This window comes from Delphinapterus leucas, chromosome 15 (genome assembly GCF_059928025.1).
Source record: "Delphinapterus leucas isolate spDelLeu-1000000601 "Yukka" chromosome 15, BTC_Dleu_Yukka2, whole genome shotgun sequence".
NCBI lineage: Eukaryota > Metazoa > Chordata > Mammalia > Artiodactyla > Monodontidae > Delphinapterus > Delphinapterus leucas.
In genome coordinates, this window is record NC_143143.1 from 28,756,011 (window position 1) to 28,782,951 (window position 26,941).

The 26,941-nt window shown below is 51.5% G+C and overlaps 1 protein-coding gene across 1 annotated transcript in view; it reads left to right on the plus strand.

The window, feature by feature from the left end:
* The first annotated feature begins 300 nt into the window (after positions 1-300).
* Positions 301-26,941, plus strand: part of APOLTP (apolipoprotein lipid transfer particle homolog) — a 154,050-nt gene continuing 127,409 nt past the window's right edge. The window contains exons 1-10 of the mRNA XM_089895399.1: positions 301-355; positions 3,880-3,933; positions 5,404-5,564; positions 10,631-10,701; positions 12,511-12,676; positions 12,753-12,887; positions 13,579-13,753; positions 15,622-15,767; positions 21,930-22,033; positions 24,101-24,266. Coding sequence (XP_089751525.1) covers positions 301-355; positions 3,880-3,933; positions 5,404-5,564; positions 10,631-10,701; positions 12,511-12,676; positions 12,753-12,887; positions 13,579-13,753; positions 15,622-15,767; positions 21,930-22,033; positions 24,101-24,266 — 1,233 coding nt within the window. The remainder of the gene's footprint in view (positions 356-3,879; positions 3,934-5,403; positions 5,565-10,630; positions 10,702-12,510; positions 12,677-12,752; positions 12,888-13,578; positions 13,754-15,621; positions 15,768-21,929; positions 22,034-24,100; positions 24,267-26,941) is intronic.

Here is a 26,941-nt window from a genome sequence, read left to right on the forward strand (position 1 = left end):
CTTGAAGAGGCAAACCTTTTTTTTTCCCCCTAGACTGAAAAGGGATTTTTTCCCCCTCACTGGTCAGAAGCCCCTCCCTCCCTCCTCGTGCTAAGAACTTTATTGGAGGCTCCTGACTGGCTGGGTCCTCGCCCTGGAAGCCACCTCCGCCCCTTCCCATCCCCAACTCCTGTGCTGGGAGTGTAATTGAAGCTGAGCCCTCCGCTTCGGGAAAGAAGGTTCCTTTCTGGGCTGCTCTGAGCTGCTCTGGAGAGAGAGGCTGGCTGTGTCTCCCTCGGGCCAGCGGCAGTGCCAGCGCCCATGGGGCTCCTTGGTCTGGTCCTGCTCTGGGTGCTGACGGCCGCGACTTCAGGGAGTAAGTAAAGCTGCTGCAACCCTATTCCTTCCGGGGTGGAATGGCGGCAGCCCAGATGCACTGGGGACAGTGTTTTTATAGCCACATGTATGTTTACCTGTCCTGCTGCTGCCTCCCTTGGTTTTGTCTTTCATGGGGAAAAGGAGGGAGAGATTACAGGTGGATCCCTCATCTCTCACTCCCAACTTTCACCAACATCCTCTGGAAACTGAGACCAGATCTGAAATCCTGAGTGAGAAAATGCTGACTTCCAGGCTCCTGAGCCTGGGTGCAGGGATGCTTAGCTGTCTGCAGGGATACTAATACTCCGATGCAGGGTAACAATGTGGAATGAACTTTAATTTGTTGTCTATTTACTGCAGGAAGGTACAGGACAGTGCTATCCATTAAAAATACAATGCAAGCCAATATGTAATTTAAAATTTTGAAGCAGCCACACTTAAAAAGTGTAAAAAAGAAAAGCAAGTGAAATTAATTTAATAATTATTGTACTTAACCCAATATATCTAAAATATCATTAGAAAATGTAATCGATATAAAAAGTATTAACAAGATGTATTTCCTGTTCCTTGAAACCCAGTGTGTACTTTATACTTAGAACATATTTCAATTTGGATGCCAGATTTTCATTGCAAATACTTGATCTCTTTTTAGATTTCTTAAAATTTCAAGTTGAAAAAGTACTTTTGTACACTAAGTTGTTTCAAACATACTTAAAAGTTTTCCAATAACTGACTTGAGCACAGTTTTTAATTTAAATTTAATTAAAGGTTTCTTCATAACACCAGCCACATGGGAAATGTGGCTGGTGGCTACTGTCCCAGACAGTGCCCGTCCGATCACAGCTGTGTTACTCACTGTGTTTTCACCTATTTGCCTCTCACACAGCTGACGTTTAGTGAATCTTGTGCTGGCTGGGTATACAAATGAACGGGGATCACAACTGACATCTGAGACAGCTGAAATGAGACTTGATTTCATTTCTGAAATGAGATGACAATAATTTCAATCCATTTCAGATCTCTCCCTAGAGGTGATGGAAAGATTTATTACCTCCCAGCGCTCACTGTTTTCCCCTTCTTGGTTGATTTATTTAGTAGGATCATCGAATGGTCTCTGTTTTTCTGAAACCTTTTTTAAACTTTAGATATGTCTTTTTAAGTGCTTGAGAAATGGAAGGGAAACAGACTTGGTTGAAGCAGAATGCTCTGAGAACACACTTTACTCCTGGGAGCTCGTGTTGGACCTGGGCTTGTAGGCATCACTGCCCTCGCATAGCAGGGCGGAAAAGCAGATGTAGAGGTTCGGTGGAGCAAAGAAGCCAGAATGCTGGGTCTGTGCACAACTGGGAGTTTAAAGATTATGCACACACATGTTCAATCTGACGCCCAGGGTCCAAGTGATCAGAGTTGAAAGAAAGTTGAAAGGGAGACTGATTGACTGAAATGTCTTTGAAATGTGATTTTATCCATTGATATTCTACTTTAATGCAAAGAGCATTTTGTTGGATGAGCCAAAACATTCAGGGGGGAAAAAACCCGTGCCAAATACCCTAACATGTTCTATTATTTCAAAGGGTTTAAATGGAATGGTATAAAATGCACTTTCCCCCCATTCTGGGCAAGTGTATTTTTCTTAAGGGATTAAACAGGGTGGTACGTGTAATGATTACCAGTTGAGGCACAGTGGGGTGGTTTTGAGGATAGAAATGGTATTATTGGAACGTCATTGTATGAAAATGCCTGCAGGTGGACCCCTGGCTAAGGCTGTTCTGGAAGGGTATGGATGATGCCCAGGAAATGCCCAGGCGTGTGGTTGGAAGGAAGGACAAATGAGGAGTTGACAGTAGGTGGAAATGGGGAGGCTTTCAGGTGACGTTGGGACAGGCAGATGGAGAGATGCTGACCCTCCCCAGGCAGGTGGTCTGAGGATCCCCTGCAGAGTATCCTCAGCAGCCTGAGGAGGCCCCTGGCCGTTCTGTTCATACTCTGGTTGTTCTGCAGCTTAGATGGTGGCTAAATGAGGTATTACGAGATCTGCTGGGGAGCCAAACTAGATAACCGTCCTTTACTGCTGTAGCCTCTGGGTCTTGCCTTTGTTGGTTCACCTGTTCCTTTATTCACTCACTCATTCCTTCATGATAATGTAGTGGTTAAGGCTGTGGACTCAGGGTGCCTGGGTTGAAATGCTGGCTCCCCTCCTAACTGCGTGCTCTCCGTCTCTATGCCTCAGGGTCTTTATCTGTAAAATGGGAGTAATAATTGCCCTTACCTCAGGGGACTCTCAGGAGATTGACGCGTTTAGTGTATAAATTGCTTGGAACGGTGCTTGGCGCACGGTAACTGCTGTGCAAGTGTTAGTTGTATTCATTCATTTAATCATTCCAGTCTGTCCTGGGGATCAGGAGCTGGGGGATACAATTTTGACAAAGGTGACCAAAATAATGAAATCATTAAAGTTTCACAAGCATTATGAAGAGAATAGGATGCTAAGATAGACTACCAGGTCTGTATCAGAGATAGACACTGAGAGGTGAGGTCAGGGAGAGATGTTTTATTGATTGATTGATTGACTGATTTGGCTGTGCTGTGTCTTAGTTGAGGCATGTGGGATCTTTAGTTGTGGCATACGGGATTTAGTTCCCTGACCAGGGATCGAACCCAGGCCCCCTGCATTGGGAGTGCGGGTCTTAGCCACTGGACCACCAGGGAAGTCGCCGGGGAGAGATGTTTATGCTGAGGCCTGAAGGAGCCTAGGATGTGAGAGCAGGTGGAAGAGTGTTGAGGCCAGAAGGAACAGCATGTGCAAAGGCCTTGAGCTGGAGAAGGACCAGCATGGCTGGAGGTCAGGAGTGGGAGTGAGATGTGGCCAGAGGGGCAGACAGAGGCCAGCTCTCATGGGAAGGCTTTTATTATGAGTGCATATGGGTTGGGGTGGGTGGGGCGAGAGACTTAGGGGCTGTTAAGCAGGGAGTGATGTGACTGGATTTAGACTTTTACAACATGACTGACTGTGGGGGATGAACCGTAGACATGGGGGATAATTAGGAGGCTGCTGCAGTTGTCTAGGTGAGAGAAGATGTGGCTTTGCCTAGAGTGATGGTGATGGAGATGGAGAGAGAGAAGGATGGAGGGAGGGAGGGAGGAATGAATAGAGGGGGGGATGGATGGGTAGATGGAGGGAGGGGGGAGACCTGATGGAATTGGCAGCACTTGCTGGCACATGGGACTTGGGGTGATGATAAGGGAAAAGAGGGGAAGCACACATGACTCCCAGGTACCAGCTCTAGCAATGGGGTGACGGTGATGCCAGTGCCCAAGATGGGGAAGAGCAGGGTGGGGACGGGGCAGGGAGTCACTCCCAGCCCCATGAGAGAGAGGAGAGCTGGAATTATCTCTTTTTGTCCCCTTGGCCCCCGGACCCTTAAATGTCCTCTTTCAAGAGCAGGTCAGCAGCCCACGGGGTGGGGCTGTCGCATGCCTCCTCCTGGCCTTGCCCTGCTTCCATCTGATTTGTGGTTTCAGAAATTCCAGACTCGCCGGTGGAGCAGGCGGCCTCCTGCATGACTTCATGCTCAGGTGAGCGAGTCTCTCCGGAGACCTTATTACACTTCTGGTGACGCTGAACCTGAGACAGGGCCGGTAGGTGGTTGGGGAGGCGAAGCTGACCACTGCCAGGTGTGATTAGGGACAACCACAGAGGGTCTTGGCCACATTCCCAGGGAGGCCATTTGGGAGGAGCAAGACCCGTTCTGCAAAGGCCACCAAGTCACCAGCATTTAGAGAAGCAAATAGCACCCTCAGCTTAAAATGGCCTTAAGCCATCCCAGCCCTAAGGCCGCTGGGCTTTTTCCTCATACCTTGTGGTCTCCAGGTGGAGTAAAAGACTTCAGCCAAGTGATTCTGTTTGCATCTTGGGGTAGAGTAGATTAGAGAAACTCGGGGCAAATTGTTTGGAAAGAAGCATTTTGGGAATGTGAGATGTGGTTATATTTGAGCACAAAGAAATTAACATGAATATGTTAATTCAATTCCAAGCCCAGGAAAAGGGTGAGGTGTCATAATTAATAATTTAATAGTATTTTGCAATTGGCCCGCTGGTCTAAAGAGAAGGTTCAAGAATCATAGACTCTGATAAACCATAATGGAAAAGAATATGTAAAAATGTCTATATGTGTATAACCAAGTCACTTTGCTGTACAGCAGAGATTGGAACATTGTAAATCAACTAGATTTCAATTAAAAAAATAAATAAGAAAGAAAGAAAGAAAGAATCACAGACTGCTCCCTAGATCTGATCTTCCCCAGAGCACCTACTTCACCTCCGCACTACCTCCAATACCTCCAGACTGGCCAGCCCTACAGCTCTGTTTTCTGTAAAGATCAGGATAGTCTCTCCAACCCACCTCCTGCCCCCACTGATAACCACCAAGGCAGTCCATCAGACTGCCAAGGTTTGGATCTCAGCTGTGCAACCTTGGGTAAGTTAGTTAACCTCTCTGAGCCTTGGTTTCCAACTCTGTAAAATGGAGAAAATAAGAGTGCCCACCTCAAAGTTGTTATGAGGCTTCCATAAGTTAATATAAAATAGATCAGTGGTTCTCAACAAGGATGATTGTATCTCCCAGGGACATTTTGCAAATTCTGGAGACATTTTTGCTTGTCACAACTGGGGTGTGCTACTGGCATCCAGTGGGTAGAGGCTGGAGATGCTGCTAAACATCCTACAGTGCACAACAGAATTATACGGCCCAAAATATTAATACTGCCGAGGCTGAAAAACCCTGATGTGTATAAAGCTCTTAGAAGAGGACCTAGAACATGAAACACTGGGTAACATTTATTAAGCACTTATTGTTATTTTCTTTATTTTCTCCTTCACTCTCTTGGGGTCTGCAGCCACCCAGCCTTCCCCTGAGCTGGGAGCAGGCAGCTCATAGACCAAAGGAGAGAGGGAGGTGGCAGTAAGGATGGCTAAGTAGTCCAGGTGGAGTTGAGTCTCAAAAGGTTTCGGATTGTCAAGGTGACACTGCGTCCTCTGCCCTCCAGGTTCAGCTGATCCCCACCTCCCCCTGGGCACCAGATACACCTATCACTTTTCCACCAACACCAGCACCAGCCTGCAGGGGGCCCAGGAGGAAGGGAGTGGCCTTGGTCTCCAAGGCTTGGTCACCCTTGATGTGCTTGGCCCCTGCCAGATGGCTTTACGGGTGAGTATCTTTGGGTAACCAGGAGGTCATGTTGACATGGGGGACGGCCAAGGGGAAGCCACAGTCCCCTGAAATTTCCCATTTGTCTGATAAATGGAGAGGAGCTTTCTGAGGAATCTCAAATTCAGCGAGTGAGGGCTCTAGAGTAACGTGGGAACATGGTGCCATTTTGGTTGTAGGAGGTACCATGGTAGGTCCAGTGCGGGGAGGAGCAGGGGTTAAAGAAGGAGTGAAGGGTATTTCTTGGAGCAAGTAGAGCCACAGGATGAGGACAGGCTGTGTCCTTGGGAGGACTGAGGGTCACAACTGGGGAAGCTGCAAGTCCCAGGGGTGAGCAAAGTCAAAGCAAGTTAAGGTCTTGTAGACAAAGGAGCAGACTAGGGTGGACACCGAAGACCTGGTTGGGGCCTCCAGGCCTCCCCTGGGTTCCTTTGTATAGGCACACCTCGGAGATATTACAGGTTCGGTTCCAGGCCACTGAAATGAAGCAAATATTGAAATAAGGCAAGTTACACAAGTTTTGTGGTTTCCCAGTGCATATCAAAGCTATGTTCACACTATACTGTAGTCTGTTAAGTATGCAATAGCATGACGTCTAAGGAAAGTCCATGCCTTAAATAAAAAGCACCTTATTGCTAAAAAATGCTAATTATCATCTGAGCCATCAGTGAGTTGTACTATCTAATAGTAACATTAAAGATCACTTACACAGCTCATGCTAACAAAATAATAACGAAAAGGTTTGAAATCTTTTTAAAATTACTGAAATGTGACACAGAGACAAAATGAGCAAATGTTCTTGGAAAAATTGTGTTGATAGATTTGCTTGATGCAACCTTCAGTTTGTACAATAAAAAATGCAATATTGGGCTTCCCTGGTGGCACAGTGGTTGAGAGTCCACCTGCCAATGCAGGGGACACGGGTTCGTGCCCCAGTCCGGGAAGATCCCACATGCCGTGGAGCGGCTAAGCCCGTGAGCCGTGGCTGCTGAGTCTGCGCGTCTGGAGCCTGTGCTCCGCAACGGGAGAGGCCACAACAGTGAGAGGCCCGCGTACCGCAAAAAAAAAAAAAGCAATATCTGGGAAGCATGATAAAACGAGGTATGCCTATACTGGGCAGTGGTGGTGTTAGTACTGGCTTCAGCCAAGGTGGAATTATGAGGCAGATTCTCTTGGTGGTTGTAGGTTTCTTTTTCATCAAGATTTTCCTGAAGCTCCTCCATGTTCTTGCAAGTGGAAATGCCTGCCCATTCTTCTCTGTCCCCTTTCTGATGACTCTCACGTGTTTCCTGGACAAACCCTCCCACCCTGCCTAAATGGTCTCTTAGTTTTCATTAAAGTCTTATGTCCTACTTGGGAAGCGTTTTTGAACTGGCTGGAGCACTTGCTGACAAGAGTTTCTCAAAACTGCTTTGGGGGATTCCCTGGCTGTCCAGTGGTTAGGACTTGGCGCTTTCATTGCCAGGGCTGGTTGGGGAACTAAGATCCTGCAAGCCAGGAGGCGCGCGGCAAAGAAACAAACAAAAAACAAAACCCAAACTCTTTTGTTATGTTTCATGTAGACCTCCGGATGGGGTCTTTTATGGGGTGGCTCTGAGCTGCCTCTGAATTCTTAAACTACCCAAAATGTTAGTCCTGGTCAGAGCTGCCACTTTACTAGTCTTTGCTGTCCTTTAATGTCTATCAAAACACTAGTAGTTGTTTTTTCTGCAGGGCCAGTTTTCACAGGGCAAATTGTGTACTGCGGTTTTATTTGCTTGTTTGCTTTGTTTTTAGCATTAATAAAATTGATAATGTCTAATGTTGGCAAGGGTAGAAAGAATTGGCTCATTTCAAAGATTTGTGGCACAGGGACTTCCCTGGCAGTCCAGTGGTTAGGACTCTGCGCTTCCACTGCAGGGAGCGCGGGTCCAATCCCTGGTCCGGGTATTAAGATCCCACAAGCCGCGTGGCGCAGCCAAAACAAAAAACAAAAAAATCTATTTGTGGCATAAATGGAAAATTTACAGCCACTCAGGATGCAATCAATTAAATATATTTTTGAGGGAAAAGGGTGAAAATAAGTATTGAGAACAATGAATTTCACTGATTAAACACTCCTCTGTAGCCACCCCCAGATCAAGAAACCCCCATAACCGCCCTCATTCTCTCTTCCAGTCACTTCTGCCAAAGGCTCTCCTGAGTTCTAGCACCATAGATTAGTTTTGCCTGTCTTTGAACTTCTCTTTAAATATTTATTTATTTATTTAGGCTGCAGCCGGGTCTTAATTGCGGCATGCGGGCTTCTTAGTTACGGCATGTGGACTCTTAGTTGCAGCATGCAGGCTTCTTAGTTATGGCACGTGTGATCCAGTTCCCCGGCCAGGGATCGAACCTGGGCCTCCTGCATTGGGAGCTCAGAGTCCTACTCACTGGACCACCCGGCAAGTCCCTGAACTTCTCTTTAATGGAATCATACAGGATGTTCTCTTTTGTGCCTGGCTTCTTTTTATTTGATTAAAAAAAAATTTTTTTATTGTGGTAAAATGTACATAACATAAACTTTACCATTTTAACCATTTCAAGTGTACAATTCAGTAGCAATAAGTATATTCCTAATGTTGTGTAACCATCACCACTCTCCATATCCAGAACATTTCATCATCCTGAACAGAAGCGCTGTACCCCTTAAACACTAACTCCCCTTTTCTCCTTCTCACAGCCCCAGGTAACCTCTATTCTACTTTCTGTCCCTATGAATTTGCCGATTCCAGGTGTCTCATGTAAGTGCAGTCACTTATCACAAACAACTCACGATCAACCTGTGACCTTTTGTGTCTGGCTTCTTTCTCCTTTTATAAGGTCTTCAAGGTTCATCCACATTGTAGCATGTAGCAGAACGTCATTACCCCCTTTTATTTTTAATGTGATACTTAACAGCTTTGTTTCTTTTAAAATATTTATTTATTTATTTTGGCCACGCCGGGTCTTTGTTGCAGCACGCGGGCTTCTTCGTTGTGGCATGTGAACTCTTAGTAGCGGCATGCATGTGGGATCTAGTTCCCCGACCAGGGATAGAACCTGGGCCCCCTGAATTGGGAGTGTGGAGTCTTAACCACTGGACCACCAGGGAAGTCGCCCCCACCTTTATTTTAAAAATATGTTGGTGTTTTATTTTAATTCAAAGTGTATATTTTTATTTTTAAAAATTTTTTGGCCACACCACACGGTATGTAGGATCTTAGTTCCCCGACCAGGGATCGAACCCATGCCCCTGCATTGGGAGCAGGGAGTCTTGACCGCTGGACTGCCAGGGAAGTCCCCAGGACTTCATTCCCTTTAAAAAAAATTAGGTTTTATTTTTTTATTGTAAAAACCCTATAAAGTTTACCTTTTTTTCATATTTATTTATTTGGTTGCGTCGGGTCTTAGTTGTGGCAGGCAAGCTCCTTAGTTGTGGCTCACAGTCTCCTTATTTGCAGCTCTCCGACTTCTTAGTTGTAGCACATGGGCTCCTTAGTTGTGGCAGGTGAGCTCCTTAGTTGTGGCTTGAGGGCTCCTTAGTTGCGGCACACAGGCTCCTTAGTTGCGGCATGCGAACTCTTAGTAGCGGCATGCATGTGGGATCTAGTTCCTGGATCAGGGATAGAACCCGGGCCCCCTGCATTGGGAGCGTTGAGTCTTAACCACTGCACCACCAGGGAAATCCCAATTTACCCTTTTTTTTTTTGCGGTACGCGGGCCTGTCACTGTTGTGGCCTCTCCCGTTGCGGAGCACAGGCTCCGGACGCGCAGGCTCAGCAGCCATGGCTCACGGGCCCAGCCGCTCTGCGGCATGTGGGATCTTCCCGGACCGGGGCACGAACCCGTGTCTCCTGCATTGGCAGGCAGACTCTCAACCACTGCGCCACCAGGGAAGCCCCAGTTTACCCTTTTAAAGTGTGCAGTTCAGTAGTTTTTTTTTAAAAAAAATCTCTCTCCTGTCTCTACTAAACTTTTAAAACATATGCTTTAAAAATACAGTTATCATGGATAGCTTTCAAGCAAGTGGTCAGACATAAGCGGTATTGGTAATGTGGCCGAGGGATTCATTGTCCTGGACCACATCTCAATGTCAAGTGGAACTGTATTTCACCCTAAGATTTCAAGCCTGGGTTACTGGGGAGGTGACAGACCCTCTGTCGGGGGAGGGGAGCTGGTGTTGAGGAGACAGGGGAATTAGGTTTTAGACAAGATGAATGAGGACTAGTTACTTTGAAAAAGTGAAATCACGGGGCAGTGAAACCATGTGATACTGTAACGGTGGATACATGTCATCATACATTTGTCCAAACCCATAGAATGTATGACACCAAGGAACCCATATGTATACTACGGACTCTGGGTGATAATGACGTGTCAGTGTAAGTTCATCAGTTGTAACAAATGTTCCACGCTGGTGGGGATGTTGATAATGGGGAGGCTGTGCATATTTGGGGGCAGGGAGTATACGGGAAATCTCTGTACCTTCCCCGCAATGTTGCTATGAACCTAAAACTGCTCTAAAAATACTCTAATTAAAAAAAAAATGAAACCAGTCAGGTTAGGGATGCAGGTTTTAGGGGTGATTTTATTCATCTTTAGAGAGCCCATCTTTTGCAATAAGTACACACACACACACTCACCCTCCCGAACACACACGTGCAACCATGGTGGTACTGGGACATCCAAGTCTTTTATTCAAGATGACAACGCTTTTTTTTTGGTTTGCTTTGCAATCCTAACTTAGTTTTGTTTATACCGTGGAGCCATATGAATCTCTCACTCAAAGTTCCAGGGCCTTTTGGGGCAAAACGAGAAGCTAATGAGAACTTTCTGTACATTGAGTGGGGAGCAGAGGTGCCTGGCTATTTAAATTATTTATCCCTAGAGACATCCGGTATCTACCAGCCCGACACTAGACCCTTCCGCTCAAGGGATGGATCTCTCTGCCTAACCCTCCACATGGGTCATGCTGGGTCCCAGAACTACTTTAGGTGGTGCCGGTGCTGGTGCGGTCATGGAATTCCCCAGGAGAGGTCACCAGCTCTCCGTGCTTTCTGCTTCAGCTCCAACACTTCCAGGTGACATCCATCCTGGGGTCCAAGGTGGAAGTTCTGAAGGAGTCAGAGAGTTTGAGGTAAGACGCTGGGCCTTGCTCCCGATGGGGCTGGATATGTGAGCCCTGCTCCCTCTTCAAACGGCCGCCGGGCACTGGGTGCACCAAATTATATTGGAAGAACCCGATTCGGGTGACCCTGCTGCAGCAGAAAGAGGCTGTCTTGGACTGGAGTTCAAAGAGGGTTCCACCTTTGTTTTGACCGTGTAAACTCCCAGACCAGACCATTGATGAGGACCATTGTGAGCTGTTGTGATGTGGGAGGCTTGAATGAGTCCACATTGCCTCAGGCGGCCTTCCCTTATCTGGTGGAAGGAACTCGCCCCATATTTTCCTGGCTGTCATGCCCAGCATGTCCAGATTTTGTGTCTGCCCAGCACCCTCTGGCCTTCATCCTTAAGAACATTCTGGAAGACACTGGGCACCCATTGAGGTCTGCCCTTCTCCTTCCCCACCCCCGCTAAGATGGGGGTTTTCCCGGAGACCCATAGCTTCTCCCTTCCCAAGCCAAGCTCCCCTTTGTGACTCAGCCAAGCCTGGAATTCTCCCTGGGCTGTGTTTCCCAGGGCTCCCGGCAGCGGCTTCAGTGGCCTCAAAGCTCAGTCCAGCCACCAGCCTGAGGACAAGCCCATCTCCACAGATTCCTCTTCCTTTTTTATTGCAAATTCATTTGTTAAAAAAATAAAGCCTTTGTGTGGGCATACAGGGATGGGGGATGCTGCTGTGGGGGCAGATGGAGCCCTACTGAAAAGCTTAGGGTGGTCTTCTCGGAGGGGACAGCCTGGGCTATTGTCCCTGGACGCCTCGTCAGAAATGCGAGTGGGCAGGGCTGTCAGCTCCTGAGAGACCAGACTGACACTAGCTATTCTGGAAGGGGCGGGCGCCATTAGCATTTCTCTAGCCCGAGGCCTGAGGCCCTGGGGGCTGCCTCCAGTGGGGGTAGGGTTGGGGGCCCCAGACTCCACTGGGAGCTGGAGAGGGGGCGGTAGCCTCCCCGGGAGATTCAATAGGGCCACTTTTATCCCTCAAGATTCTGCTTGCTGGCTAGCTGGTGGGGTTTGGGGTTTTAGCAGTTTCCCCTTTATCGTGGGGCATCTCTCTCTTCCACCTCCATCCACTGTCCACAAAGGTGGGCACTCCCCCAGCCCTCACCCCCGACCTGCCCCATCCCCTCCCTCACCAGGCCATACCAGACACAGGCTCCTTGTTGTCAGGCGAGGGGTGGCGGGAAGAGAGTATTGGGCAGAACTCTGGTCCCAGCTCCTCGCAGACTGGCTGTGTGATCGCCTCCAGTAGCTCCCTCCACCCCATTTCCTCCTCTCTACAGTACTGGAGTCTCAGACACTTCCAGCTCAGGGTTCCTGAGACCTGTGACTCTGAGCCATCCTGCCTGGGTTAGAATCCCAGCTGTGGCCCTGAGCACTCTGAGCCTTAAGCTTCCTCATATACAGCGTGAGTGGGGGATGCTTCCTCCCTGGTGAGCTGGGAAAATGAGAAGCTTTGCAATGCAGGATGCCCTTGGAAGCTCAGCTTTTTGTTTATTCAAGCTGGGTTGACACAGGTACATTTCATCCAAGTGGCTGCAAGGTTGGGAGCAGCTTGGAGCAGAGAGTTGGCTGCCTCCTGTGTTGTTTGAGGAGTAGCTGGAGAGCTGAGCTGAGCAGAGGAGGGAAGCGGGACCATTTGGGGGGATATGGGGGTACCTGGGTGCTTCCCATGGGACTGACCTATGGGGTGGCGCGCAGGAGGGTCAGGGATGTTCTGGCCCTGATGCGGAAGAGGTGGCCTGGGACCTTGGAGGGGTCCCCCTGACGCCCGGTCCCCGCGCAGTGCCGCTCTGGGCCGCGTGCCGCTGCGCTTCGTCCTGCAGGCAGGGCGCGTGTCACGCCTGTGTCCTGGCCACCCCGAGCCGCGCTGGACGCTGAACGTGAAGCGCGCTGTGCTGAGCCTCCTGCAGGGTCGCCCGGGCACCCGCAGCCCCCAGACCGTCGAGGAGGTGAGGTTCGAGCCTGGAGGGGGTGGGTGGTCGAATGAGGGGGGAGCAGGGGGCTGACTGGGCCCCGCTCGCCCAGGAGGATATCCTGGGCAGGTGTCCCACCATGTACCAGCAACGCGGAACCAGGCTGCACAAGACCAAGGACCTGGCGCGATGCTCCCTGCGCAGGGTGCGCGCCTCCCTGCGCTCCCAGGCCCTGCCCGCAGCGGAGGTGAGTACTGTGCCCAAGACCCTCCCATCCTCTTTGCAGTGCCGCCTTCTTTCCCCTCCTCCCTCCTTGGCCCCCCTCCCTCCTTAGCCCCCCTCCCTCCTTAGCCCCCTCCCTTTTCTCTTTATTCTCTGCTCCCCTCCCCCTCCATCTCTCAGCCCTTCTGCCCACCACCCTGCTCCCCTCCCGCTGCTTCTGTCCTTTCCCTTCCCCCCACTTCTTCTCTCATCCTCCTCTCCCTCTACCCCTCGCCCTACCCCCTCTTCTCCCCTCCTCTTCCCCTCTCCTCCTCTTGGGTCCGTAGCTCCCTGCAGGTGAAAGTGTTGTGTAAATAGTAAGCAACTGTATAAAGATAAGGGATGATCCCTGCTAACACGATTATGCAAAGCCTCAGCATCTAGAGGCTGACGCATGACTGCAGACTCTGGTGGCGGTATTCATTTTCCAGCTGAGGCTTTATCGTTCCTCTCCTTGGGGTTACGGCTTACTGCACGTTCTTGCTTTTCTTGGCCTTCCACCTCTCTCTATGGGGAGGGGGGTGCTGAAGCTCCAAGGTAGCCCCCAGAGGGCTCCCCCGCAGCGGGCTGCCCCCCAGCCTTGGCCCTTGCTGCTGGTTTCAGGGGCCCCGGGGAGGGGGGGTTCCCTCACTGCCAAGGCCTGGCCTGAGCCTCCGCCTCTTCCCCTCACGGTCCAGGATGCCTTCCGCCTGACCTGCGTCCAGAGTTTCCAGGCCGGAGTGCTGGGGGAGGCATCCTGCATGGAGCTGGACACCGTGGGGCCCCTCTCCGGGGAGGCGAGTGCTGTGCAGATGCGGACCCTTTCCTCGCTCACCCTGCTGTATGAGATGCCCCAGGACCCGGCTGTCGCAGGTGAATGAGGGTGGGTACAGAGACCCTTAGTTGAGCCTCACAGCCTCCTCTGGCCAGAGGGGCTCAAGCAAGCCTAGGCTCCATCCCTCTGTCCCTGTCTGGACACTCTTGAACTGTTTCTGAAAGTGGCCGTCATCAGGAGAGTGAGCCTCTCTTTCTAGAAGTTTCTCTCGGCTTACATGGCCCAGGCTTGGTCTTGGCCTCCTCCCTGGGTGGAGATGGAATCTTCTGGTTCCCAGCTTTTGTGGGAGAATCCACCTTACATCTGATGACCTTTCAACCTGACCATTTTGGGGGCAAACTGACTCAGGTTTCCTGATTTTCTGGAAAGTTCCTGCCAACATGTAGCATCCCCTGGAGCTTGGGTCCCTTCTATGATTTCGCACAGAAAGAAACAAGCAAGGCATGCATCTGAGGAAAAGAGTTGTTTGTTTTTGTTTTCCATGATGGAAAAATGGCTATTTCCCTGAATAATGAAATAAGGGTAGTTAGTTCTTACTGCAGACAGTTAGGAAGGATTTACTGTGGGCCAGTATCTGTGCTGAGGGCTTTATGGGGATTATTTAATTCTCATCATGACCCCACTAGGAAGTTACTGTTATTATTAGTTGTATTTTTCATTTAAGGAAAATGTTTCCAAGAGATAAAATGACTTGTTTGAAGTCACAGAGCTAATGAGAGCTGGGACTTGGACCCCCGGGGTCTTTTCTGTAGCCTTGGTGGGTTGAATCATGTTTGCCTCGGAGGACAGACTCCCTGCCTGCACCACCCTGGGGAGAACCCAGCAGGTGGGGACTGAAGCCCTGGGTCTTCCCAGCATTCCCCCTGGCTCCACGGAGCCCAGGCTGAGATCCCAGGCTGACCTGCCCCCTGAGCCCTCCCTCAGGCACAGACACTGGCAGTGACTGGGACATCTAGTGTTAGGACCTGGTGGTTCCCCATTGAGTGGAATGAGCTTTTCATATATACATTTTTTAAACAGCTGTAGTTGAGATGTAATTCACATACTGTGCAACTCATTTATTTAAAGTGAACAATTCAGGGAATTCCCTGGTGGTCCAGTGGTTACAACCGGTGCTTTCACTGCTGGGGTCCTGGGTTTGATCCCTGGTTGGGGAACTAAGATCCCCGTAGCCGTGTGGCGTGGCCAGAAAAAGAAAAAAAAAGTAAAGTGAACAATTCAGTGGCTTCTAGTAGAGTCAGAGCTGTGCATCTATCATCACAATCAACTTTACTACGTTTTCATCACCCCAAAAGAAACCTTGCACCCATTTGCTGTCACCTCCTGTTCCCCCAGCTCCTGGCAACCACGAATCTACTCTCTTCGTTGGTCCATTCTGGACATTTCATGTAAATAGAATCATATAGTACGTGACTTTTTTTTTTTTCTTTTTTCGGCCGCACTGTGTGGTATGCGGGATCTTAGTTCCCTGACCAGGGATCAAACCTGTGACCCCTGCAGTGGAAGCGCCGAGTCTTAACCATTGGACCGCCAGGGAAGTTCCCAGTATGGGGCCTTTTATGACTGGCTTCTTTCACTTCCCAGAATGTTTTCAAGGTTCACGCATGTTGTAGCATGTGTCACAGCTGAATAACCCTCCATTGCATGGATGAAGTTTTCATGTTTTCTCTGTCAGTCCCAAGAGGGCTTTGGAGTCAGCTTATTTGACCATCCCTTACTGATGGGCACATAGGCTGTTGCCCGTCTTTTGCTGTTAGCAGTAACACTGCCATGATTTTCCTTATGCATGTTCCCCTCACCTGTTGCCAGAAACATGCTGAAGGAAGCATTGGCAGGGTGAGGGCGTGGCTCCCAGGGGTCCTTCTACTCACTCTGGCATGTCCCCCATGCGGTCATCCCTGGCCAGCACTTCCCATCTCAGATCCAGACGATGGAGACTTAACCCCAAGCAGCCTGTTGTATGAATGGGAGGAGACACCATCCCAGGCTACAGTGGCCATGGTGGCTGCATCAGTGAGGAAGCTGTGCCTGGCTCAGACCACAAGCTTCGAGGTAAGTGGCTTCTCCAGCCACAGGCCAGAATCTGCCTGGGGCCTGTTTCCCTGGGGCACCTTCCTCTTCCTACCAGATCCTTTCCGGTCTACTTGCTCAGATGTTCAGTATCAGGACTGCTGTGTACTGTCGGGTAGGTTGTGCACTGCACAACTATGCCTGGTTGTGAAAGCAAAGAAGGGGAAGAAATCTAGCTGGTGTGTGCAAGCCTTGGCCTAGTGCACGTTGGATATGAGCTTAGAGGAGGCCTTTTTCTCCTCTGTCTGTCTTTGGGCAAATGGTCCTTTTGGGCTCATGGACTAACCTTCTGGACCTGGCCTGTCCTAGAGATCTCTCAGGAAATCTCCAGCCATACCAAAGCCTCAGCCTTGAGGAGTTTCCACCAAGTCAAAAACACATGGCCCAGGCCTTCCTTGGAATTCCCAGCCGTTTAAAGTCAAGGGGTGGACATGATGTCGAGGTCTCATAGCTCAGAGAGGTTCAGAGGTCTCTGAGACATCTGTCTGGTTCCCTCCTTTGTGACTGATGACAGTGTTTCTGAGAGTACCAAGGCCATGCTGTGATGATGTGCCTTCTCCCTGCCTGCTTTGTTCTGAGACAGAGCCCTCCACCTGCCTGTAAGAGGAGAGCCCTGAGGAAGGCGTAATGCCCCCCCTGGGGAAAGAAAATGATGCATCTGGGCTCCGTGTGGAGCCGGCCTTCCCGCATTCTCCTCCTGATGGGACCTTCCACATCACAGGAACAATGTTCCTATTGGCAGGGCCCTGGCTTGGCTAGCCTGTGAACTCTTCGGTTTGTTCAGCAAGATGAGGGGCTTACTCTGTGCCCTTATGATGAATGAGACAGAAATAGTCCCCGCTTTCCCAGAGCCTAAGATCCAGCGTGGGGGAGATGGATGGTAACCACTGCAAATGTACAAGGGTTTTAGCTGTTGATGGGCACTGAGAGAACAGAGCGGGGATGTGGCTGAGTGGCCACCTTAGGCCAGGGGTCTAGCAGGATACACTGGAGTTGAGACCTGGGCTGGTCCCTTGGGAATCCAGGGGACTAGTGCTCCAAAAGGAGGGTTTGGCCAGGGCCAAAGTTCTGAGTCTGAACCTCGCTGGGCGTGTTTGGGGAGCACGCAGCTCAGCCTGGCTGGAGCTCGACGGTGAGGACCGGTGGGGTCAGGTCCTGCAGGGCATCGTGGTCAGGATGCTTTCCAGAACATTCTAGGCCCATAGTAATCTTTGTTGTAACATCCCTGCCATCCACAGCTCAGGGCTGGATGTCACCAGTGACATTCTGGGGACTTTCACTGTGTCCACTATTTCTGCCCATCTCAGCGTTGCTGATGACTTCAGCGTGACAACCCTAGTCTTTCCTGGAAGGCATTAAAGATGCTGGGATTTTTCTGATTCAAGTCCCAGGGCCTGTGTGCCGAGGAGAGAAGCATGGGGTGTTTTTACTTTGATCCCACAACAGCCTGGGAGGGTTCAAAATATACTTGCTTGTTGATTTGGGGTGCCGCAAATTTATAAATGCCTGTTTCACTGGCTGCTTTCATAGGACCGAGGACTTGGGGGCTGTCATGTACCCAGCTGGACAGAAATAGGTCGTTCCAGGTGTGGACAGGGCTGGGTGCAGGACCACTTCTAGGCATGGTGCCAGGTGTGCCAGGCACACCCCCTGCCCTCCGGAAGCTCAGCTTTCTGGGCAGCACTTGGGTAGGGGGGCCTGTCAGATATATGGATGCCCAGACCCCAACCTTTGACGTCCTGGCCTGGCAGGTCTGGGCTGGGAACCAGGCATCTGGGTGCAAAGCTTTGTGTTTCTCGGTGTTGCTCACGTGAAGTCAGTGGAGAAGGATGTTGTGAGGCCAGTGCCCGTCCAGCCACAGCCTCAGATCCAGGAGTGCCTTTACTGCCGGAAATGTCTCCATCCGGAATTCTCAGCACCAGAGGCCCTCATGGATGCCTCTGGCTGCGTGAGGCGAAGCGTTTAGTTCAGAAGAGAACAGGGCTGGGGGCATCCAGACTGGGGTTAGCCCCCCTCGGTCCCTGGGGGGCTGGGCTGAGATGGCTCAGACCCTTGTGTCCTGCTCAGATGCAGGAAGCAGAGCCAGGTCCCACTGCGCCTGGGATCATGGGCCCCAGGGGGCTGGGGAGACAAGTAGAGAGGGGAAGAGGGGTGAAGGGGGCATGTGGGGCAGGCATGAGATGCAGTTTTAAATGATGGATGCCTGGGAAGGCCTCACGGGGGAGGTGATGTTGAGTAAGGACCAGGAGGAGGTGAGGAGTGAGTGGGGTGGATAGGGGTTTGGGGGCGGGGGGACTGCCAGAGGGGGCGGGCCCAGCATGTGCGCCAGGGCAGGAGCTGCACGGTGAGCGAGTTTCAGCACCAGTTTGAGTGGCAAGGAGGCCTTGTGACTGGAGCAGAGTGGGAGGGTGAGAGGGGACAGGGTCACCCCCTTAGGGGGGCACACAGATTGCTTTTTTTTTTTTTTTTTTTGCCTCACCGTGCGGTATGTGGTATCTTAGTTCCCCGACCAGGGACTGAACCCACTTCCCCTGCAGTGGAAGCACAGAGTCTTAACTACTGGGCCGCCAGGGAAGTCCCCAGATTGCTTTTACTCAGGGTAAATGAGGAACCTTGGAGGGTGTTGTGATCTGATGTACATTTCAATGCTCACATTCTGGCTGCGGGTGGAGAATAGACTGAGGGCCAATGGGATGTCGGGAGACAGGTTAAGAGGCTGTTACAGTAACACAGGTAGGAGATGAAGGAGGCTTGGTCTGGGGTGATAGCGGGGGTGGGGTGGGGAGAAGAATCAGATTCAGATATAACGTGGAAAAAAGCATATCTAAGAATATGTTGAATATGTATAAAATATGTTGAATATTTCATCAGTAAATATAGACTAGTACATATGCACATACCGAATGCATATTGAACACTCACACATGTACACACACATTATACATTTTGCGTGTGTATAGCAGAGACTCGTGTGCAGCTGGCTGTTCACTGTTTCAGGGACCGGGAGGGAGCCAAGGCCCATGCTCATTGCTCTCTGGAATCCTTGATCTCGTGGGCCTCGCGGGAGTCAGAGAGCAGCCCCAAGGAAAGGGCCCTCAGCCCTGCGAGGTGTGGTCCAAGCCCACCAGCTAGTGGCTGACAGAGCGGGCTGTTAGTCCAGGCAGCCTGGCCCACAGCGGGGATTCTCACCCTGGCACTCCTGACTCCTTGGGCCGCCTTGTGCACTGTCGGATGTTCAGCAGCATTCCTGAGCATTACCCACTAGATGCCAGCATCACCCACATCCCAGTCATGATAACCCAAAGTGTCTCCAGAGGCTGCCAGCGTCCCCTGGGGAGCACGGTCACCCCCACTGAGAACCGCCGCTCTACATCCTGTGTCCTAACCCCCCTCCTCCCGTCTGGCCCCCTGACTGGGCATTTCCCCTGACAGAGGTGGCTCGGGGCCAGGCATGCTGTGGGCCTGTGTCTCCCCTCCTGGAGACTGGCAGTGCCGGCCCCAGAGGGTGCAGGGCGGCTGCCCTGTATTTATAGTGCTAACAAGGAAGCAAATTGTTCCCACTAGGGAGGTCCCCTGGGCTGGGGGTGAATTACCAAGGACCTTGTTCCTGAAAATGGCTTTTCAGGGATGCTTTGGTGCACATCAAGCAGTGCCTTGGCCTCCCCGGGAGGACTGAGGGCCCGTCGGTTACCGGGGGGACCGACCCCGGGGGGCTTCAGCTAAGAATGCCTTTGCCCCTCCCCATTGCTGATGGGCAGGAGACAAGATTGGTTTTTCAGTCTGGAAACAAAACCAGGACTCAGGACTCAATGGAGAGCGAATTCCCCAGCCTGACCCCTCTGCAGAGAGGCCCCCCGATTTTCCACGTGGGGGGCAGCGGGCTGGGATGGCCAAGAGCCTGATGGAGTGAAGGGAGAGGATGGGGAGAGAAGCAAGGCGGGTCGGGCCCCACCCCCTCCCAGGGCTGCCAGGGAGGACGCCTGGGGAGGGCACAGCTCCTGACCACCATCCAGGTTGCTCGTAATAGGACACCCAAGTCACAGATACTGATTCAGCACCGACTGTGTACAGCGAAGTGTGGACGGTGGTGTGCGTGGCTGGCTTGTACCGATTTGCCAGAGCCAATGGTTAGATTCCAGAAATCCTGCAGACTGGTTGTTAAACGGACATTACTAAAGACTAAGTTATACCGACTTACAATGAAAATGAATCATATTCGAAACAAAGGTAATGAATGCTCAAAATCATCACTACCTAGTTATCTTACTGCATTTTAATCTTTGCACTGGAGGTTGTTTGCGTCTACCGCGGGGTGGACCTGTGGCGCAGTGCCGTGCTTCTGCACAGTGATCCCCACGTCTGCGCTCAGTGATGGTACACGGGCCGCTTGTGATGGGCTGCAGTGGGAGTATTCACACCTCGGAAACGGGCAAACAGGGCTGGCTTTTCTTTTTTCCCGTGGCCTTGAGTGTAGGATCCTGGTTAAGAGTGTGGGTTCAAGTCTCGCTCTGCCACTTAGTAGCTCTGTGTCCACTGGCACCTGACTTAAATGCTCTCTGTTAAGTGAGGATAATGACGGCCCCTCACAGGGTTAAGGTCAAATGAAATGGTCCCTGTAAAGTGCCTAGAACAGCACCTGGCACACAGCTGAGGCTCCAAACAAAGTAACCATTGTTATTATCGTTTGCATAGATGTTGTTAGTGGTGATGGTGGGGATGGGCTTCTCACCCAGGAGGCAGGAATGACATCCTCCTTCCTCCACCCGCAAGCCTTCCGGGATGAGCTGCTACAGCCCCCTCCTGCTGTGTCTGGCTCTGGAAAGCTGTTCCTGAAGCCAACACTTGCAGTCTGAGGCCTCCCAGAGCAGGAGGCCTGCTCCTGAGCGGATGCCCAGCCAGGCCCGGCGGCTGCACACGTGCTGGAGGTCTTAGAAGCAGATGTGTTCCGAGTCTAGGGAATCACAGATGATGCCCGGGCAAGGCATCCACCAGCTGGAGGGAAATGCACCTGAGCCTGTCCGGAAGGCGGCAGGGCTCCTGGGGTAGCTGCCCCAAACTAGGCCGATGCTGGCCAGGGCCACTCTAAAGGTGGTGGTCGGCCCCGACAGGGGGCTGCTTGTGTGTCCTGCATGAGGAATTAAAGGCAGAATGAAGGGTCCCCATCGGTTCCACCGGCAGAAGGCACACGATGGGGATGCTGTCCAGACCCTGGGGGCAGACATGCTGGTGAGAAGGGAGGGGAGGGTGGGTTACGCTGGCCTGTGAGGGGCCTGTTTCGCATTTGCGTCTTGCTGAGGTCAAGCTCTGTGCACGGGGACTCAGTCCCAGCTGCTCAGAGCAGAGGAGGCCTGAGGTGAGGCAAACCCGTCCCAGCAATAGTGGACCCCTGGCTGGGTGGGGTGAGGGCTCATTCTTGGCCTTCGCCAAGCGCAGCAGGAAGCCAGGACCTCGTCACTCTTTCTGTGGCTTTGGGCTCGGGCCGAGGCAACGAATCTGAGACTGAAGAGGCACCGGGGAGGGAAGGCAGGATGTGGGGCCGGCATCCCAAGCCAAGCATCTCCTGAAACCCGAGAGGTGCGGGCTCTGAATAGAGTCCTTTATTTCCTTGAGTTTTTGGAGACTTGGTGACTGTGCTGGTCAGACCTGCAGACAAGGGGCAAAAACTGCAAACCCCTGTTGATTAGCCATCACTGCTCATAACTCTGAAAAACGTTCACATATTTTTTTCATTAAAAATATCAGAAAAGATGGCTATCTCACTAACTTTGTGAAATACGCTGACTCATTATAATAACTAGATTATAATCGTAGTGAACATGTATTGAGCTTTTATTAGAGCATAAAGCTCACAAATGCAGATGCCGTGTCTCTTCTTCACCCGCACATCCCTGGCCCCTAAAGCATGCCTGGCATGTAGTAGGTGCCCAATAAATGCTTGTTAAATTAAAGAAAAAGAATGGGCCAGCCTGTGTGCCAGGAGCTGGGATTCAGTGGAAGGAAGCCCAGACGAGCAGCCTCATCTCTTTGGGTCTGTGACACCGTAGGCAGGAGATCCTAGTGTTTCCAGCCATGCCTGGAGGCAAGGAGATGGATGAGGTGACCCTTGCAGTTGGGGCCTCTCACACTTTCCTCTCTGATTTCTAGGCCGCAGAGCTGTTCCTGACGCTGGTGTCTGAGCTCCGGGGCCTCTCTGCGGATGAGCTCATGGAACTCTGGGAACATTCTTTTTTCAAATGCCGAGACAACTGGTAAGGGCCTCTCCCCGAGTCGGGGACTGGTCCAGGAGCTGCCTGGGGGTCCTGGTGGGCTGGGTAGTCTTGATGCTGTCCTAGGTCCCCATTGAGAGATGGATGGCGACATTTCAGCTCATCCCTGTGATACTGACTTGTCGTCCTTCAGTCTGGGGACGTCTGCCAAGAAGGCGATTAAGAGGGGGAGGTTGGAGGGTTCCCACGGGGGCTTCGGGAGACTGGAGGCTGCAGGACCTGGCCGGATAAAGACAGGCATTGTTCCCTCCCCACACAGGGACCCTCTTGCTGAGAGCTGGAATTAGCATTCCAATGCGCCTTGGGTACCCTTCTCCAGGGGGTGGAGGGGTGCTGGGCAGGGCTGGGACCTGCCTGATGTGAGGCCAGCAAGGGGTGTAGAGAGACCCCCAAGCGTGGAGGGGAACCTCTGAGGACCTAACTCCATCGGCTGAGGGCTGTGCAGGGGAAAGCTTGCGGCTCCTTCCTCGAGTCCAGCCGTTCACTGGGCCCCTGAGATCCGGATTTCAGGCTTGTGAGCTTTTCAAAGGCTCTCAAAAAGATTTTGAGACCTGAAAAAATTTTATCTACTTGGAACTATAAAAGACCCCCATCCCCAAATCAACATTACCAAATGTCTGATTGAATGACCACCAAACTTAGTGGCTAATAAGGCACAGATAACTTCCAAGCGTTTTATCTCTTATTCACTCATTTAGTCCTCACAATGACCCCATGAGGTAGGTGGTTTTATTATTCCTATGTTACAGCTGTGGAAGGAAACCAAGGCACAGAGCGGTTAGGAAACTTGCCCAAGGCTACACAGCAGAGTCGGGATTTTTGACCCGGGAGGTCTGTGCCGCTCCATCGAATTCTTATGGGCTTAAAGATAAATGATATTTGACTTGGGCACATTTTAATTATCTTTGGTGTAGGAAGGGGCCCCTGAGTCTTCCTGTGGAGCTGCCTGTTCCCTTCGTGACTCACCCTACTTGTCACTCAGGATTTTCCCACAAGCCCCTGTGTCTCACTTGTCTACCTAGATGTTGGGAATCAGGGAGAGGGGAGACCCTCCCCAGCTCTAGATGTTTCCAAGAGGACTGACACTCTTGAGAGAGTTTTCTTGCCCTCACCTCCTCCTCCATTTCTGCCCAGAGGCTGGTTTTCCAAGGCCCAAATCTATGAGGAAAAGAGAGGAAACACAAGGGCAAGAGATGGGAAGGACAGGTAGGACATTCCTCAGATGAAGTGGCCTGTGTTCCTGAGGGCTCACGCTCATCTTGGGGCTGGTCTTGTCATCAGCATTCCCATTTTATAGATGGGCAAATTGAGGCCAGAGACTATTTATGGGCAGACGGTGTGTGTGGAGCGGGGCAGTGGGGGTGCCTGGTCCTTTGTGGCCATGGATGCCACTCATCAGGGCTGATGGGGTGGGGGGTCCCAATCTACCCCCTGCCCCGTGTGCCCTGCTGCCTCATGTGACCCCAGCTCTGGGAACCTCCCGTTTCTACTGTGACCTATGCACCCACCCCCGTTCAGTCATCATTTTCCTGTTTAGACCCATCATTGTGCAAAGGTTGGAAACCTTTCTGGAACTTCTCAACCTTTCAGTAATCTTAAAAAAAAAAAAAAAAAAAGGGGAAAAGATCCTGATGTTGGGTGAGAGCATTAGAGGTTTAATGGGAGGCAACCTGCTAATTGTTGATTCCTGTTCTATGCAAGGGGTTCTCACCCTACATGGTGACCATGGTTGGTTTCTGGAGAGCAGTGGGCAGGGACTCATGTCGCCCCAAACCGCTGTGTCTCCAAGGTGGGCAGCACTGCAAGGGTTTAGACTGGACTGCTGGTGTCTCTGTGGCCCTAAGAGCACAGGCCCCCGGCCAGGCTGCCTGACTCCCAGGCCCGGCTCGGCCCCTTCCCGGGGGTGTGAGTGTGGACAGGTCCCTACTGTACCTCTCCGAGCCTCCGATCGCTCCCGGATGACCTGAGGCTTCACAAGAGATGTCCTGGAAGGCTTCTGGGGTGTGTGGGTCACCATCATGATGTTCCCTGGGCCTCTCTCCATCTCAGGCAACCGCTGGTGGATGCCCTGCCCTCTTGTGGCACCAAGCCTTGCGTGAGCCTCATGGCGGAGCTCATTGTGTCCGGGGAGTTGGAGGCAGATGAGACAGAGGCATGGCTCTGGTCACTGGCGTTTGTCCCGCAGCCCACAGATGCTATGGTCCACGCGCTGCTGGTGAGCCTCTGCATACCACCCCGCCCCGTGTCATCCCTCCCCTGCTCCACTGCTGATTGGATGCGGTGGGGAGGGGTGGGGGAACCTTCTGTCCTCCGGGCTTTGTGCCAGTGCCTCGTGGGACCAGTGGAGGCAGGTCAGAGAAATCCGGGTTTGAGTCTCAGCAGTGTCCCTCCCAGCTATGTGATCCTAGGCAAGTGACTTGACCTCTCTGAGCTTGTTTTCCAATCTGTAAGATGGGGATGGAGCAGTACTTCCCTCTTGGGCTCATGGTGAGAAATGAGATGCTGAATGTGAAGCAGTTCTCCTGATGCCTGGCACAGAGTCCAAGTGCTTTAAATTAGAGCTGCTATTATTCCTATAATCAAGCATATTTAATGAATCTTGAGATTAGGAAAGCATGTGAAACTAGGCCAATAATTTCTGACAACACAAGGTCTTATTTAACCCCCACGATGCCTCTATGAAGTAGGTGCTTTTATTATTCCCATTTTACAGATGAGGAAACTGAGGCCCAAGGAGGCTGGGTAGCTGGGTGATGCAGCTGCTGTGCCTTTCCCTTGGACCATGGGGGGTGTCCTCACTCAGCTGGTGGTGGGGTCACTTGTCAGTCCTCACCCTGCTGTCCCAGACTGGTAGTGGGCCAGGATTCAGAGGTCACCAGTGGGGAGTGGAAGCGGTGATGGGCCAGCCAGGGTCCCTGGACCCCTGTGCTGGCTGATGAGGGGGTCTCCAGCAGGATCTTTCAGTCCTTCATGCTGGAGGGGCTCTGGCCACTCTCCAGTTGGAGTGTAGGGAGCATTCACCCCTGGCCTGACCCCTGACCCACAACTCCAGAGTTTGCAGTGGGGCTGTTCTAGGCTGTGTGATTGGCTCCATTCATTAGGGGATTGGGCACTGACTTGGAGCCAGACGAGGGCCGGGCCCCAAGAGGCATTACCCATAGCTCATGGCCTAGCAGGTGACACTCTGACCATAGGGACATCAGCGCCATCCAGGGCCTGCGGAGGCTCAGCCAGTGGTGGGCAGGGTCGGGATCCCTATTCCTTCTTTGTTTGTTCGGCATGAATGCAGTGGCCAAAAGCACAGACTCTGGTGCTTGATCCCTCTGCTTCAGAACCCAACCCTGTCCCTACCAGCACGAACTTGGGCAAGATGCTTCACTCTTCTGTGCCTCAGGTGCCCATCTGTGCGGTGGGGGTAACTCGTAGACTGATGGTGCAGACTAATAGTTGTATGACGTGGGCTAAGTGTTATGTACGCACTGGTGTCGCTGCCGTGACCACTTGCCAGGGACACGCCGTGAGCAGAGCAGGTGGGTGTCTCGGCTGTCTCAGAGCCCAGGATCTTCTCTCACCTGCTTCTCGTAGGTTCTCATCCTGCAAGACCAGAACTTGCACCTCTCTGGACTGTATTTGCTTGTTCTCTCAACCTGTCACAAGGACGCACATGTGCTGTGCTGGTCATGTGCTGGGGATGCAGGCTTGCTTTGTGCAGCCTGAAGCAGGAGGATGGAAGGGAGAGGGGGTTAAGAAAAAGAGGGAAGGGGAGGAGGAGGGAGGGGGAGGGAGGAAGGCAAGAGATTATTATTATTTTTTTTTTTTTTTGCGGTACACGGGCCTCTCACTGTTGTGGCCTCTCCCGCCGCGGAGCACAGGCTCTGGACGCGCAGGCTCAGCGGCCATGGCTCATGGGCCCAGCCGCTCCGCGGCATGTGGGATCTTCCCAGACCGGGGCACGAACCCTTGTCCCCTGCATCGGCAGGCGGACTCTCAACCACTGCGCCACCAGGGAAGCCCGGCAAGAGATTATTTTAATACACTTTTTATTTTAGGATAGTTTTAGATTTACAGAAAAGTTGCAGATAATACAGGGTTCCTGTACACCCCTCCCCACTTCCCCCCTTATTAACATCTTAAATCACTAGAAAGTGTTTGCTACAACTAAGAAACAGACCTTGCTACCTTACTGTTAACCAACTCCAGCTGTTCAGATCCTACTGCTTTTTCCACTAATGTCCTCTGTCTGTTCCAGGGTCCCGCCCAGGGTCCTACGTTGCAGTTAGGGGGTGTGTGTTCTTACATTTTAAACTATACATTCAGGAGACTGCCCTGCTCTTAAGTATCCAGTTTGATGTTTTCGCATCCGTGTTCACCTGTGTCACCACCCCTGGACAAGATATAGGACATTTCCAGCTCCCAGTCGGTGACCCCAAAGGTCATGGTGATTCTGACTTTTCTGACTAGGTTTTGCTTGCTTTTGACATTCACACCCGTGGGCTCGTGTGCATCTGGAGTTTGGCTTCTTTCTCCCACGTTCTCTGTGAGATTCTGTCCGTGCCGCGTGTGCATGCACACGTGTGTGTCGGGACTTTGCACTGTTCTGTTGCTGGGCTGTATTAATGGTGTGTTTTGCTGAACAGAAGTTCTTTGTTTTGGTGAAGTCCAGCTGATCAGTCTTTTCCAGCTACTGCTTCACCTCCCCAAGGTCATGGTGCTTCCTATGTTTTTTTTTTTTTCCTACCAGCTTAATTGCTTGGCCTTTTGGGGAGGGTTGGTTTGGATATGAGGAACTGGGTTTGGGACAAGATGAATGGGTGTTAAATTCACATTGGAAAAGTGGTCATAGGCTTAGGGATGATTTTATCTTTCCATCTTTAAAGATTAAAAAAGAAA